This window comes from Amblyraja radiata, chromosome 38 (genome assembly GCF_010909765.2).
Source record: "Amblyraja radiata isolate CabotCenter1 chromosome 38, sAmbRad1.1.pri, whole genome shotgun sequence".
NCBI lineage: Eukaryota > Metazoa > Chordata > Chondrichthyes > Rajiformes > Rajidae > Amblyraja > Amblyraja radiata.
The window spans coordinates 5,701,837-5,717,999 of NC_045993.1; the positions used below are offsets into that span (position 1 = coordinate 5,701,837).

The 16,163-nt window shown below is 48.8% G+C and overlaps 1 protein-coding gene and 1 long non-coding RNA gene across 2 annotated transcripts in view; both read left to right on the forward strand.

The window, feature by feature from the left end:
* Window positions 1–16,163, forward strand: part of LOC116967125 — a 28,606-nt gene that overhangs the window by 5,002 nt on the left and 7,441 nt on the right. Inside the window, exon 2 of the long non-coding RNA XR_004410148.1 lies at window positions 12,394–12,399. This is a non-coding gene — a long non-coding RNA (uncharacterized LOC116967125). The remainder of the gene's footprint in view (window positions 1–12,393; window positions 12,400–16,163) is intronic.
* Window positions 7,723–9,437, forward strand: LOC116967123 (histone H1.0-like). Its single transcript, XM_033013630.1, has one exon. The coding sequence runs from the start codon at window positions 7,896–7,898 to the stop codon at window positions 8,445–8,447; it is 552 nt and encodes a 183-aa protein (XP_032869521.1). The 5' UTR covers window positions 7,723–7,895; the 3' UTR covers window positions 8,448–9,437.

Genomic DNA, 16,163 nt, shown 5'->3' on the forward strand with positions numbered 1-16,163 from the left:
GCAGTCCCCTGTGGTACACCTGATGTTACAGAAGTTTCAATAGACATCTCTCCCTCCAAGAGAACTCGCTGGTGTCTCCTTGTCAAAAAGATCTCAATCCATTTTAAGAGGTTGCCTTCTATTCCTACATGGTTGAGCCGCTTATGGGGTACCTTATCAAAAGCCTTACTGAAGTCTAATATAATCAGGTCAGTCTGACCCTTGTTATCGAGTGACCTGGCTAGATCAGCGATGAGTCCCACCAGTTGGATTTCACATGATCGACTCTGTCTAAAGCCATGTTGGTGGTTTGTTAGTACCTTGTGGAAGTCAATATGGTCCGTAATATGTTGGTGGATTATATGTTCGAGAACCTTGCATGGTCTGTGGAATTCTCTGCCTCAGAGGGCGGTGGAGGCTGGTTCTCTGGACGCTTTCAAGAGAGGGCTCTTAAAAATAGCAATGTCAGGGGATATGGGGAGAAGGCAGGAACAGGGTACTGGTTGGGGATGATCAGCCATGATCACATTGAATGGTGGTGCTGGCTCGAAGGACCGAATGGCCTACTCCTGCACCTATTGTCTATTATATGGAGGTCAGTGAAACTGGGCGGTAATTTGCAGGACTCGAAGGGCCTGCCTCCATGCTGTATCTCTGAGCTAAAAAAGATAGGAGATTGGGGAGGGAATTAGCTACAAGCACAATGTGTTTCTGGACTGGAAAGCCTCAACGGGAGAGGTAACTGGGCGCTCGCTGTCTGCGGCCACAGACCCAGTTTCCCTCTGCGAGAAGAAAGGACTGTACTAAGAACTTTTGAAACTTTGTCAGCGCCAGAAATGTGGCGACTCTTTGTGCATTTAAGAAACAGTTAGACAGGTACATGGATAGGACAGGTTTTGAGGGATATGGACCAAACGCGGGCAGGTGGAACTAGTGTAGCTGGGAGATGTTGACTGGTGTGGTCAAGTTGGGACAGAGGTCCTGTTTCCACGCTGTATCACTCTGATTATTGCTTAGATGAAGTCTGATCTATGATTTTACCGGATTGTAAGGAAAAACTAAGGAATTGTAAGGAAATTTTACCATGCAAACTATATTTTGACTGGCGAGCACACAAACTCTTCACTGATGGGTAGAGAGGAACTGCAGGTGCTGGTTTAAACCGAAGATAGACACAAAATGCTGGAGTAACTCAGCGGGACAGGCGGCATCTCTGGAGAGAAGGAATGGGTGACGTTTCGGGTCGAGCATTTTGTGTCTATCTTCACTGATAGCCTTGTCTTTCCCTCTGCTCCCAACACACCTGCTCACTCTAACTGGCCAACCATCCCAGAGATACCATTGGCGTCACTAGAGAGGCTCTGATGAATGAGCACAGTTCCTGAGTTACACCGTTCACCGGCTCCTTAAGTCACATGGTAAGTAAATGATGTCACGTAAATGACGTGCAGATGACGCCCAAGTGGGACAGACCCTTTAGGAACAAGTCCCTGAGCCCACCAAGATCATGCCAACCGCCTATTTATATTATTTCCACATTGATTCAATTTTCTCCCAATCCGATTGCACTCAGACTGAAAGGAGAGGTGGGGGGAGCTGGAGGTAAGGGGGGGGGGGGGGGGGGTCATTTAAGACTGAGGTGACAAAAAAACATTTTCACCCAGAGAGTTGTGAATTTGTGGAATTCCCTGCCACAGAGGGCAGTGGAGGCCAAATCACTGGATGGATTTAAGAGAGAGTTAGATAGAGCTCTAGGGGCCAGTGGAATCAAGAGATATGGGGTGAAGGCAGGCACGGGTTATTGATAGGGGACGATCAGCTATGATCGCAATGAATGGCGGTGCTGGCGCGAAGGGCCGAATGGCCTCCTCCTGCACCTATTTTCTATGTTCAACACTCACTCATGCACAAGGGTCAATTTACAGCAGCCAATTCATCCACCTTTGGAATGTAGGAAGAAATTGGCGAACGCAGGCACAGGGGAGACGTTCAAACTGAGCACAGACTGGACTGAACCCCAGCCCAATGGAGGTGTGAGGCGGCAACTTTACCGGTTGCGCCACCGTGGTATAAAAAGGCTCCTCCTGAGGGCGGTAACTGATGGGCAAAGTCATTTCCTCCTGCTCTGAGCCCCCTGACCACGTCACCCAGCTCAGCCACTTTCCACTGATCCGACCTGCCAGTCTGAAGAAGGGTTTCGGCCCGAAACGTTGCCTATTTCCTTCGCTCCATAGATGCTGCTGCACCCGCTGAGTTTCTCCAGCATTTTTGTGTACCTTCGATTTTCCAGCATCTGCAGTTCCTTCTTAAACACCTATGAGGTGGCCACTGAATTATCATTTCCATGAGGTTTGCTGTCGGACATGCGTTGCTGTGTGCACACAGCCCACCATTGGTCCTGAATCAGCCTGAAGAACGGAGCAGACCTGAAACATCGCCTATCCATCTCCTCCAGAGGTCCTGGTTTACTCCATCACATTGTATCTTTTATTTTGTAAAACGATCTTCTGCAGTTCCTTGCTTCTCCACGGGTACTGACCTCCCCGCCATTGAAGGGGTCTACAGGAAATGCTGCCTAAAGAAGCTCTCGTTAAAGATCCGCACACCACCCTCTCTTCTCGCTGCTACCATCAGGAAGGAGGAACAGGAAACTGAGAACCAAGACCTCTAAGTTCAAGAACAGCTTCTGGTTCCACCTTTCCTTGGTCATCTGTTGGCGGCCCTGATTTGATCTGACCTTTTCCTACCTCCAGCCTCCCCCACCTCTCCTTTCAGTCTGAGGGAAGGTTCCCGACCTGAAATGTCACCCATCCTTTTTCTCCAAAGATACTTGCCCGACCCGCTGAGTTACTCCATCACTTTGTGTCTACGTTCCCATCAACTATCAGGCTGTTGACATATTGAACATCCCTAACCACTATCCTTCTTCAACCCCGAACCTCTATGGACTTCGTCTAGGTCCTACTCATTGAGTGATACACGGTGTGAAACAGGCCCTTCGGCCCAACTTGCCCACACTGGCCAACATATCCCACCTACGCTAGTCCCACCTGCATGTGCTTGGTCCATATCCCTCCAAACCCGCCCTTCCTTCGCTCCATAGATGCTGCCTCATCCGCTGAGTTTCTCCAGCATTTTTGTCTACCTTCGATTTTCCAGCATCTGCAGTTCCTTCTTAAACACTATCCATGTACCTGTTTCTTAAACGTTGGGATAGTCCCAGTCTCAAGTACCTCCTCTGGCAGCTTGTTCCATACACCCACCACCCTTTGTGTGTGAAAAAGTTACCCCTCAGATTCCTATTAAATCTGGAGGAACTCAGCGGGTCGGGCAGCTTCTGTGGGGGGAGTGGAGATGAACAAGAGTCCCGGCCCGAAAGGTCTTCAGCCCATTCCTTCCACAGATGCTGCCTGGCCCGCTGAGTCCCTCCAGCACTTTGTGCCTTGCTGCAGACTCCAGCAGAAAAAGTGGAATAGATGGGCTGAATGGCCTAATTATGCTATCACTTATGATCTCATGATGCTGCCTGACCCGCTGAGTTACTCCAGCTTTTTGCGTCTCTGTAGGTGTAAACCAGCATCTGCAGTTCATTCACTCACAGAGAACACTAACCGACCCCAGATATAGGCGGGATGTCAGCTGACGAGAAGGGTGCAGAGAAGTGGCCAACTCGTTTTCCCATTGGGCGCTCATTCACCCAGCAAGGTGGATTTTCCGCTGATTTGCAAATAAGGAATGGGGATAAATTAACCATCGCCTTGCAGAGGGATCTGGTTTCAGGCCGCACTCATTTTTGTCTACCTTCGATTTTCCAGCATCTGCAGTTCCTTCTTAAACACTATCCATCCACGTACCTGTTTCTTAAACGTTGGGGTAGTCCAAGTCTCAAGTACCTCCTCTGGCAGCTTGTTCCATACACCCACCACCCTTTGTGTGTGAAAAAGTTACCCCTCAGATTCCTATTAAATCTGGAGGAACTCAGCGGGTCGGGCAGCTTCTGTGGAGGGAGTGGAGATGAACAAGAGTCCCGGCCCGAAAGGTCTTCTGCCCATTCCTTCCACAGATGCTGCCTGGCCCGCTGAGTCCCTCCAGCACTTTGTGCCTTGCTGCAGACTCCAGCATCTGCAGTTCCTTGTCCATGGGGTTCAGCCGGAGGCGGGTTGACCTAATCTGGGGGGGGATAACCTGGGGCGGCCAGCGAGCCTCAGAGTGAAAGGCGCGTTGGTATTTGTAGTCCGTCGCTGGGTGAACTCGTCTGGGACCAGCAAGGGTGGCACTACACTTCCCAGGGCACGCTGCGTGGGTGGCTCTCTGCAAAACCTCCCCGGTTCATTGAACCAGCTTCCCTGTGACAGACGCCCTGTCCTTCAGCCGAGAGTCAAGTGTTTTATTGTCATGTCCCAGACAGAACAATGACATTCTGACAATGAAATCCCCCCCACCTCCTCCCCCCATCAATGCCCAACAATTGAAGCACCTTAGTCTGTGGTCCTTTTTTAAATTTCAAAAAATAAAACATTATTCCAAAAAAAAAACACACACACACGAAACAAGATCTGGACAAAAACTCTTCAAATATTCTCCCGCGTTTAGAGATACAGCGCGGGAACAGGCCATTCGGCCCACCGGGTCCGCGCCGGCCAACGATCCCCGCACATTGACACCATCATCCTACCTACACCCACTAGGGACATTTAAAAAAAAAACATTTACCAAGCCATTAATTAGTGTTTCGCTTATTCTTCGAAGCAGAAACGGAACTGTTGTTCCACAATCTCCCTCCTGAGCCCATCGCCCTTTATCCTGACGGGATGTTGTAGGAACTGCAGGTGCTGGTTTAAACCGAAGGCAAGACACAAAATGCTGGAGTAACTCAGCGGGACAGGCAGCATCACTGGAGAGAAGGAATGGGTGATGCGACTCTTCTCCCCAGAGAAGCTGCCTTGTCCCGCTGAGTTACTCCAGAATTGTGTGCCCTTTTATCCAGCGCTCTCTCTGTTCAATTTCATGGCAATCTGAGTTGTTTATTTTTTCAAACTTCCTGGCGAATATTTCTTCGGACGTTACTTTTAAGTAAAACAGGGGAATGCAGTGAAACGTCAAAGTATTGCTCAACTTTTGTTGGGCACCACGCAACGCTTCCCCGGTTATGTTTGAGTCAAGGGGGAGGCGAGCCAATGGCACTGTCAGGTCGTCTTACAGGCTGACGGCTATTGGGTGTGCGAGCGGTTACAGTTCATTCAATCTGAGGGTATGACTGCTTAAAAAGCCAAGAACGGCGGCGACAGCAGACTAGATGTAGCGGGGAGAGGGGAGAGGGGAGAGGGGAGAGGAGAGAGGAGAGAGGAGAGAGGGAGAGAGGGGAGAGGGGAGGGGAGAGGGGAGAGGGAGAGAAGAGAGGGGAGAGGAGAGAGGGGAGAGGGGAGAGGGGAGAGGGGAGAGGGGAGAGGGGGGAGGGGAGAACATTATCATTAGAAAGGATAGAGAGAGACACACACACACACACATATATATACAGACACACGCACACACACACACACACACACACACACACACACACACACACACACACACAGACATACACACACACGAACACACACAGAGTAAAAAAAGTTCAGGGAGAACAGGGCAGGGAGCGCGAATGGGGGAAAGCACCAGGACCCAGGGTACAGCCGAGAGCGGGAGAGGACTACATCCATTTCTTTCTCTCTGGCTCTAGTAGAGGCAAGTGGTGTGGTAGACAATATGGAAGCGGGACAGAAGTGGCGCCGGTGAGGGAGATAGAGACAGCTTGTGAGGACGGATAGCTTTAGAGAGGTGGAGAAATAGAGAGGCGAGGAGAGGGAGGGGGAGATGCGCAGAGTACGTGTTGGAGGTAGCGTCCGTGAACAAAGATCGAGAGAGTGTGGAGATGGAGGGAGAGAGGGGAGGTGTGCCGGAGTAATATACATAAACTAAGCAACGAGGGAGAGGGACTGGGCGAGAACAAGGGCATAGGAGGACGGAAAAAAAATTTGGGAGAGAGGGGGGTGACCCCTGAAATTCTCGACCCTGTGTTACTCGCCCGTGTTTAGTGGATCTTTACTTTAAGCAGTTATACAAGGAAACTTTTGACTTTGGAAAGTGGTACATTAGGCATTGGTTCTTGAAGCGGACGAGTTGTTCTGCTTTAACATGGGGGTACACAGTGCCCCCCCCCCCCCATCGCCCCGAGCTCTGGGGTAAAACCCCAAGTCTGCGGGGTTGGTTTACCGCGAACCAGAGCAACATCCAATTGATCACCGCCCGTGTTGAAGCACACATTCCAAACGGCCAGAGCGCTCAGATAGGACATAGTCAATAATTCCCACTCCCGGTGAGATATGTGACCAACTCCAATTTGCAATAAAATAATTGCAGCATTTCACGTTGATAACTCATGCCGAAGGAAATGCTTCATTTGAAGAGGACACAGAACCCGGGCTCCTGGTTTTAAAATGTAAAAATAACACAATCCAAGATGGCGATCGCACTATCCTACAAGAAGATGTCTTTCCCATTTAATAACTCTCCCCTCTTTGTATCAGACACCTGTGTCTGTTAATATGCGAGGCAATTCTGCATTTAACAAATTGTGTTTGTTGAAATAAACTGCAAATATTGCTCCTGTTCTGGCAATCTCGCCTTGTTGTAGATACAGCGTAAACAACTTGCTGTTCACTTCATTGCAAATCTCTGATCGTTTTTACTCCCGTGGATTTATGCCGGGGGAGACAGTCAACATGCCTGAAATTCGTCCCCTCTCTGATCGCCAACACCACTTATGACTTTTCAAAATAAGTTCAGAGGTGCTGAGCAAACTAGCATTTGCAAAATGCTAGAATTCCATGTCACAGTTCAATCAACCGAGAATTCCTTAAATATAGTTCTTTTTTTAAATAAAAGTACTCCCGGGGTCTCTGACTTGCTGTCGGCGGGGCTGTGGAGAGCATCAAACATTGAAATCAAACTCAAACCCTCCCATCCCGAGCCCCCAAAACTAAGACTGTTGAAATCTTCTGTTGCAAACAAGGCGAAGAGATTTGGACCTTCGACCAACCCGGTGTGGTGGTTTGCAAAACACTGTAACAAAGTTGCCCGGCTACTAATAAAACATCCAAACGTGTCCTTTAATCTGCGAAGGTGCCCCAAGCAGCCCCCATTACACACATTGCATGACTTAGAAACTCGTTTTAAATTAATTGTAAATAAAATAGTGAAAGACGTCACGGAGTCAATGGCGGAGCCTGCTCCGTTCCTGTGTTAGTTGACTAAATGTATCGCTTTATTACAGAGAGGCCAGCCACGAAAGCCCCCCTCATCTCTGCCCCACACGTTGGGCAAGCATTATATTTTGTTTTGCATTCGGCGGCGGGCGCGTCGGCCGTGGCGTTTTTCAGCTTTTTTTGCAGAAATCCCAATTTTTGCGTCCGCCCGCCGACTCCTCGCGTCGTTTTCCACCGCTGTGCCGCCGTGCGAGCGGCTGGTGGCCTCCCCGCCCAGCCCAGAGGCGAGTGGAAGGAGTGAGGTTTGCTGCGGGGCGGCCGTGGTGCGCGGCAGGCGCCGGGAAGTGTCCGCCACCGGCCCTTTTTGCAGGCGAAGAAACACAGATGGAAACACAGCTCGCCATTTTTCCCCCGCTCGGAGCTGCCAGCAGTTGGTGTTCTCAGTCAGGTCCGCGCCGAGACTATTAATTCCCAGCGTCAGCGCAGAGGTGCTGAAAAAGCACAAGGGTCCGGTGTTAGCTGCCAGCAACTGAGGTGTTGCATTGTCTTGTGTTGGAGCCAAGTCTTGACAATAGACCATCTTTGCTCTCGGTCCAGGGATTGTCCCATTTAACCTCCGAGACAGAGACAGAGGGAAAAGTTCACCTCTCCAGACTAGAACAAGGCAAAAACATGACTGAAAACTCCACCCCAGTGCCAGCTAAAGCCAAGAAGACGAGGGTGGCCAAGAAGGCGTCTGACCACCCCAAGTACACCGACATGATCATGGCCGCCATCAAAGCCCTGAACAACCGCAGTGGTGTATCCAGGCAAGCCGTCCAAGCCTACATCAAGAGAGAATACAGCGTGGGGGAGAACGCCGACTACCAGGTCAAGGCGACTCTGAAGAAGCTGGTGGTCAACGATGTCATCAAGCAGGTCAAGGGGCTGGGGGCCTCCGGCTCCTTCCGGCTGGCCAAGGCGGACGAGCCCAAGAGGGTGGCCAAGAAGGTGACCAAAGCGCCGAAGAAGAGCGTGTCGCCCAGGAAGGCGGTGGTTGCCAGGAAAGCGGTGAAGGCGGTGCCGAAGACCAAGAAGCCCAAAGTGGAGAAGAAGAAGCCCAAGACGCCGAAGAAGAAAGCGGCCGCGCCCAAGAAGTCAAAGAAAACGAAGGTGGTGGTCAAGTCTAAGCCCAAGGCGAAGAAACCACCCGCACGCAAGACACAGAAGAAATCCAAGAAGTGATCCCGACCCCGCCACTTGTGTCTGAAACCTTCAGAAACTTTTGTGTACATACTGTTTAAAAAAAAAAAAAAGTGTTTCTTGACTTTAGTAAGGAGACTTTTTTTAATTTTGTCAGGAACTTGTGTCTTGCCATTTAAAACAAAAAATCCCAAATGTGTATGCGATGCGGTAACTGTATTGGAGCTGGTGATTCTGGGACTGTAAATGGGGAATGGAAATGTACATTGCTGTGACTGGCTTGTCTTTACCCTTTAGGCTCTCGGCCCGTCGGTGAGAGAGAGGACAGACAGTAGGATGTATGTGCCTGCATGCTTGTAGCTTCTAACCCCAGTGGCGATAGTTGTTACAAGCCCCGTCTTTACTGAGGAAACAAAGCCAGCTCTCAAACCCTGGGCAACACTGAGCATTCACAACAAGGTCAACATTCATTTCCAAATTACTTCGTATTAGACTTTTTTAAATCAATGCCTGGAGCTGCTCTTCCGAGTTTCCAGGGGATTCTGCAGTGTTGTTGTGTGTGTTTTTTCCCAGTGTTGCAGTGTAAATATTTAAAGATGTTTTTTTTTAAAGAGGATTCCCCCCACCTGAATGCTAACCGTTTAAGACGTCTGACATTTAACAGGTAGACTAAAGTGCTGGGGAAACTCAGCGGGCGAGGCAGCATCTATGGAGCGAAGGAAATAGGCAACCTAAGAGGTATCGGTCTTTCCTTCGGGTGTGAGAGAGGTTCTTGCCAGATGATACTCTAACCAGATGACGGGGCCCTTTTTTTTTTAACCGATTGCAACAGGAATAACGGCGGTGAAAATGTTTTTTTTCCCCATAAATGTGGAGGTCAGCTACTATCCCAGGCTTCCCGGACACACACTAGTCCGATCCTTGGGACCCCCGGAGGCATTCCCTGTAGAGAGAGGCCAAACTGGAAATAGCAGCAGTCACAAGTTAGTTACTCGACAAAGCATGCAGGATCCAAAAAAAAAAAACACAGACCAGAGATTTAAGCAACACTTCTTAACTTGGCCAAAGAAAATCCTCAATGAAATTCCCTTACTGATAGAGGCACCCTTTTATAAAATGGCTCCAAAAATGTGACACGTGTCTTGAGTTTTGTTATTTTTTACTATATCGCTGTATTTTCTGAATTGTTAGGATGCTCTCCACAAACCATTTGTATGTATAATTAATGATGACTGTTCATTCTGATTTATTATCTCCAGAGCTGTCTAATTGTATGGTGTCATTTTAAGCCATATTGGGACATTCCTACTGAACTTTTACAGTTCAACCCCACTGTTATGTTCCTAGATTTACATGATGTTTTTTTTAATGAAGTAATTCTCCACTCCTAATTATGTTATGCCATTGTGTTTATTTTTTTTTAATTCAATTGAAGACTGAGTGTTGTCCGTAAACTTAAATCAACTCTAAGGAATGGACTACTCAAAACAATACTACATTTCTAGGTTGACCATTTCCTTTGTATGTTTATAATAAATAAAGCTACATTTTAATTTGAAAACTCGTCGCTTTTTATCAATGGAGTTTGTGGGGAGGGGGGCGTGGGCTTTGAGCTCTTCAAAGCAACCTAGAACCTGGCTGGCTGAGATGGTTAGAGGCGGGGGCACTGATCCTACTCACCTGCCCCCTACAACATGTGGAGACACTCTGGGCGGAGTTGGCCGGTGATTACAGAGGAGTCATACTGGGGACGAGGGTTGAGGTTCGATGAGACTGGAGGAGCCGCTGGTGCAGAAGGCCATTCGGCCCAGCTTCTCGGTACTGTCCCTGATGTGCCTCCTCAACATCCTCCCTCCTCCCTTATGTGCCTCCCCCTGGGTTCCCCATAAGGTGGCACAGCTTAAAGTAAAGTCAGAGGGAGAGATGCGGGTGGAAGGGACAAGGAGGGGGGGGGGGGAAAGGATGAATGGGGGACTCGTGGTTGGGAGATGAGTATACAATGGAGGGGTGGCAGGCAGCAAAAAGCGAGGAGGGGGGGAGTAATAATTGATATTACTTGAGAATTCAATATTCATGGTATTGGGTTCTAAGCTACCCAAGCGGAATATGAATAAGAAAGAACTGCAGATGCTGGAAAAATCGTAGGTAGACAAAAATGCTGGAGAAACTCAGCGGGTGAGGCAGCATCTATGGAGCGAAGGAATGGGTGACGTTTCGGCTCCATAGATGCTGCCTCACCCGCTGAGTTTCTCCAGCATTTTTGTCTACAAGCGGAATATGAGGTGCTGTTCCTCCAGTTTGCGTGTGATGTCACTCTGGCAACGGAGGAGGCCCTGGATGGAAAGGTCAGTATGGGAATGGGAGTTAAAGTGGTTGACAACCGAGAGATCCAGCAGGCCTTGGTGGACCAGGCGCAACTGTTCGGCAAAACGGTCTCCAAGTCTACACTCGGTCTCGTCCATGTACAGGAGGCCACTTTGAGAGCACCAAAAGCAGTAGATGAGGTTAGAGGAGATGCACGTGAACCTCTGCCTCACCTGGAAGGGTCCATGGAAGAAGCTTGAATTGCTGTTGCTCCTAATGTCTTGGTCACATAGACCAAACATAGAAAATAGGTGCAGGAGTAGGCCATTCGGCCCTTCGAGCCTGCACCGCCATTCAATATGATCATGGCTGATCATCCAACTCAGTATCCTGTACCTGCCTTCTCTCCATACCCCCTGATCCCTTTAGCCACAAGGGCCACATCTAACTCCCTCTTAAATATACCAAGAATGTATAAAACATCAGGAGTGGCATGTTTCAGATTATCGCATTACAGTGATATAGACTGGGAGAAATTCTAAGTCACAGCTTGTCCACACTTTCCAAGATGCTCCATCTAAACTTATCCCATTTACCCACATTTGCTCCATATCCCTCTAAACCTTTTGTATCCATGTCCTTTAAATATTGTTACAGTATCTACCTCAACTCCCCCCTCTGGCAGCTCCTTCCATATACCCATTCCCTTCTGTGTGAGAATGGTGTTGTCGTGGTGGAGAAGTTTGTGTGGTCCTGAGATCCTGAGAGCGATGCCCTCTGGAGCTGTGCTCCTGGTAGGGCCACCCAAGGTCGAGGGGGAGGTCCCTGACAAAGAGCAATCCAACCAAGACCTCAACGGTGGAACAGGCGGAGGACGATGGCTGACCTTAGTGGAGCGTCACAACGGCTGGGAAGGCGGATGAAGGCTGCAGCAGAAAAGGGTCTCCGGTCATCTTGGACTCCATGCCACTGGATCCTGACCCAGATCTGTCAAGGACCATGGGGTGGCTGTCTGTGCTCCAGTCACCCCACGTTAAACAAAGTCACGCACAGGCGTCCCCCAACCATATATTGAAACATATAAAATTATAAAAGGACTGGCCAAGCTAGATGCAGAAAAAATGTTCCCAATGTTGGGCGAGTCCAGAACCGGAGGCAACAGTCTTAGAATAAAGGGGAGGCCATTTAAGACTGAGGGGAGAAAAAACGTTTTCACCCAGAGAGTTGTGAATTTATGGAATTCCCTGCCACAGAGGGCAGTGGAGGCCAAGTCACTGGATGGATTTAAGAGAGAGTTAGATAGAGCCCTAGGGGCTGGTGGAGTCAAGGGGTGTGGGGAGAAGGCAGGCACGGGTTATTGATTGGGGACGATCAGCCATGATCGCAATGAATGGCGGTGCTGGCTCAAAGGGCCGAATGGCCTCCTCCTGCACCTATTTTCTATGTTTCTATGTAACCCTGGAGACATCCATGGTCAGCCACGACTGAAGGGCAATGTGAACTAGGACAGAGACTAAAACTGAAGCAGCTTCAGCAGTTCCGCCACCAAGTTAAACCTTCCCCGAGCGACACAAAGGGTTCATTGCAACAGGCTACGGGAAGCGGATTCACTGCAGCTTTCTGCCTGCACCCTCCGCCCACAGTAACGTGATCACTCCACGTTTATTATCACAGCGTGGAAAAGCATCGAGTGGCCTGGATAACCACCGCATTTATTGTGCATCAGCTCTGCTGTTACTGGGAAACACTGCAGGCCTTTTGTTAAAGGCAGTGAGTCTTTATCAAGTACTTTCTACCAGCTCTTGCTATTAAGGAGCGATGCCAAGTTTGCAATATCAGAGCTTCCCATCCCTTCCCCAACGGACATTCCGACACCTTCATCGAATAAAATCATGAGAGGAATAGATCAGGTAGATGCACAGAGTCTCTAGCCCAGAGTAGCTGAATCGAGGACCAGAGGACATAGGTTTAAGGTGAAGGGGAAAAGATTTGAATAGGAATTTGAGGGGTAACTTTTTCGCACAAAGGCTGGTGGGTGTATGGAACGAGCTGCCAGAGGAGGTCGTTGAGGCTGGGACTATCCCAACGTTTTAGAAGCAGTTAGGCAGGTACATGGGATAGGACAGGTTTGGAGAGATATGGACCAAACGTGGGCAGGTGGGACAAGTGTGGCTGGGAGATGTTGGCCAGTATGGGCAAGTTGGGCCGAAGGGCCTGTTTCAACGCTGCATCACTCTATGGCTTCTATCCCACCGCCAGCCACATCTTCCCACCCCCACCCCTTTCCGCCTTCTGCGGAGACCGCTCCCTCTGATAAGATTGTTAAGGGTTTGGGCACGGTAGAGGCAGGAAACATGTTCCCGATGTTGGGGGAGTCCACAGTTTAAGAATAAGGAGTAAGCCATTTAGAACGGAGACGAGGAAACACTTTTTCTCACAGAGAGTGGTGAGTCTGTGGAATTCTCTGCCTCAGAGGGCGGTGGAGGCAGGTTCTCTGGATGCTTGCAATAGAGAGTTAGATAGGGCTCTTAAAAATAGCGGAGTCAGGAGATATGGGGAGAAGGCAGGAACGGGGTACTGATTGGGAATGATCAGCCATGATCACATTGAATGGCGGTGCTGGCACGAAGGGCCGAATGGCCTACTCCTGCACCTATTGTCTATTGTCTCTGCAAGTCCTTGGTTCACTCAACCCTTCCCATGCAAACCACCACCACAGCTTCCTGCCGCTCCCATGTCCAAAGCAAGTCACCCTCTACCCAGTGAACGTGGGAGTGGGCCGGACATTCCCATGACCCCATTGACATGTCTGCTCTGTTGCTGACAGGTTTGAGCTGTGATATGTAATCCATTGCATAGAATCAAAGAGGAACCATTGAAAAGGGCCAAATGGCCTACTCCTGCACCCATGGTCTATTGTCTATTGTCTAAAAGCCCCCCGAAGATAGACTCAAAAAGCTGGAGTAACTCAGCGGGACAGGCAGCATCTCCGGAGAGAAGGAATGGGTGACGTCTCGGGTCGAGACCCTTCCGAGAGACTCACTCGCTGGATGCATGGCAGCGACAGAAACCCTCAGCAGAGTTCAACGGGGTGTGACGTTCAGAGTGAGGGGGCCAGTACTGGGAGAAGGGGTTAGGCCGGACAGGATGGGCCGAATGACCTCTGTCTAAACACATTCGTAGACCCCTGGTGCTGATTAACATTCAGAATAACTGACTAGAGGAGATTAATACTCAAGTCAATATTTAAGAACGGGTGATTAATTTCCAGATGAGGAATAAATTATTACTCAGATCAGTAACAAACAAAGCTGATTAATGCTCAAGGCAGCATTAAATAGCAGAGATTAATACCCAGGCCAGCATTAACACAGGGAATTAATGTCAGGTCAGCTTTTAATACAAGTTTAATGCTGGGATTAGCCTTAAACACAAACAATTAATGCGCAGAGCCGCACACACTCGTGGGATTAGCTTCCACGTTAGCATTAAACGAGGGAGATTAATGGTCAGATCAGCATGAAGTGTGGACAGTTAATGCACAGATTAAGGTTAAAACACAAGAGATTAAACCACGGCTTTCGGAGGAGGAGAAGAAGAGAAGATTCCTAAATAGAGATGTCAGTCTCCGCACTTCACTCTCAATGAGATCTGATCTTTGGCCCATTCCATTCTCCCATCTGACCACTCGAGCCCCTGTGAGCAACAAGGCTGAAGAAGGGTCCCGAACCAAAACATCACCCATCCTTTTCCTCCAGAGATGCTGCTGGCTGACCCGCTGAGTTACTCCAGCATCTGTCTACCATTACTCCAAGTTTGGTTGTCCTTTCCACCATTTACAGCAGAGGCTGTCAAAGCTTCTCAATTCATTAAGAAATATAATTCTTAGAGGAGATTAGTTTCACTTGGCATCATGTCCAGCACGGACATTGTGGGCTGAAGGGCCTGTTCTGTACTGCTGTTCTTCTGCTATGATCTCCGCTCTTACATAGATACATCGAAAACAGGTGCAGGAGTAGGCCATTCGGCTCTTCGCGCCAGCACCTCCATTCAATGTGATCATGGCTGATCATCCACAATCAGTACCCCGTTCTTGCCTTCTCCCCATATCCTGTTGATTCCGCTAGCCCTAAGAGCTCTACCTAACTCTCTTTTGAATGCATCCAGTGAATTGGTCCCCACTGCCTTCTGAGGCAGAGAATTCCACAACTTCACAACTCTCTGATGAAATGATTTTTCCTCGTCTCAGTTCTAAATGGCCTACCCTTTATTCTTAAACTGTGACCCCTGGTTCTGGACGCCCCCAATATCGGAAACATGTTTCCTGTATCTAGTGTGTCCAACCCCTTAATAATTTTATATGTTTCTATAAGATCCCCTCTCATTATACTAAATCCCAGTGAATACAAGCCAAGTCGCTCCATTCTTTCATCATATGACAGTCCCGCCATCCCGGGAATTAACCTTGTGAACCTACACTGCACTCCCTCAATAGCAAGAATGTCCTTCCTCAAATTAGAAGACCAAAACTGCACACAATACTCCAGGTGTGGTCTCACTAGGGCTCTGTACAACTGCAGATGGACCTCATTGCTACTATACTCAACTCCTCTCGTTATAAAGGCCAACATGCCATTCGCTTTCTTCACTGCCTGCTGTACCTGCATGCTTACTTTCAGTGACTGATGTACAAGGACACCCAGGTCTTGTTGTACTTCCCATTTTCCTAATCTGACACCATTCATATAATAATCTGCCTTCTTGTTCTTGTCACCAAAGTGGATAACCTCACATGTATCCATATTACACTGCATCTGCCATGCATCTGCCCACTCACCCAACCTATCCAAGTAACCCTGCATCCTCATTGCATCCTCTTCACAGTTCACACTGCCACTTAGCTTTGTGTCATCTGAAAATTTATTAATGTTACTTTTAATCCCTTCATCTAAATCATTAATATATATAGTGAATAGTTGTGGTCCCAGCACCCCACTAGTCACTGCCTGCCATTCTGAAAGGGGAGCGTTAATTCCTACTCTTAGTTTCCTGTCTGCCAACCAATTTTCTATCCATATCAATATCCTTACTTCAGTTTCAATTGGTTGACCTGTTGCTCAAGAGTGAAGAGTCAAGGGTCAAATGTGAAGAGTCAAGGGTCAAGTGTGAAGAGTCAAGGGCCAAGTGTGAAGAGTCATGGGTCAAGAGTGAAGGGTCAGGGGTCAAGAGTGTTTAATTGTCAGATGTATTGAGATGGAACAATGAAATTCTTAAACAGATACTAAAGCTAAACTAAGCATGTGCCGCAGTGCCCTATGCTGTGTGAGCAGTGGCTAAGTCTACGTTATCCTGCATTAGACGGCACCTGCTCAGTTTTTCACCCACCTGTTTCATCGAGCCGTGTCTCAGTGGCTCTTTGTGTGCTCCTCGCAGCTTGTCATCCCCAGCTGTCTG

What these genes read in the sequence shown, in the direction of transcription:
- LOC116967123 (XM_033013630.1), top strand. Translation starts at nt 7,896, where the DNA reads ATGACTGAAAACTCCACCCCAGTGCCAGCTAAAGCCAAGAAGACGAGG.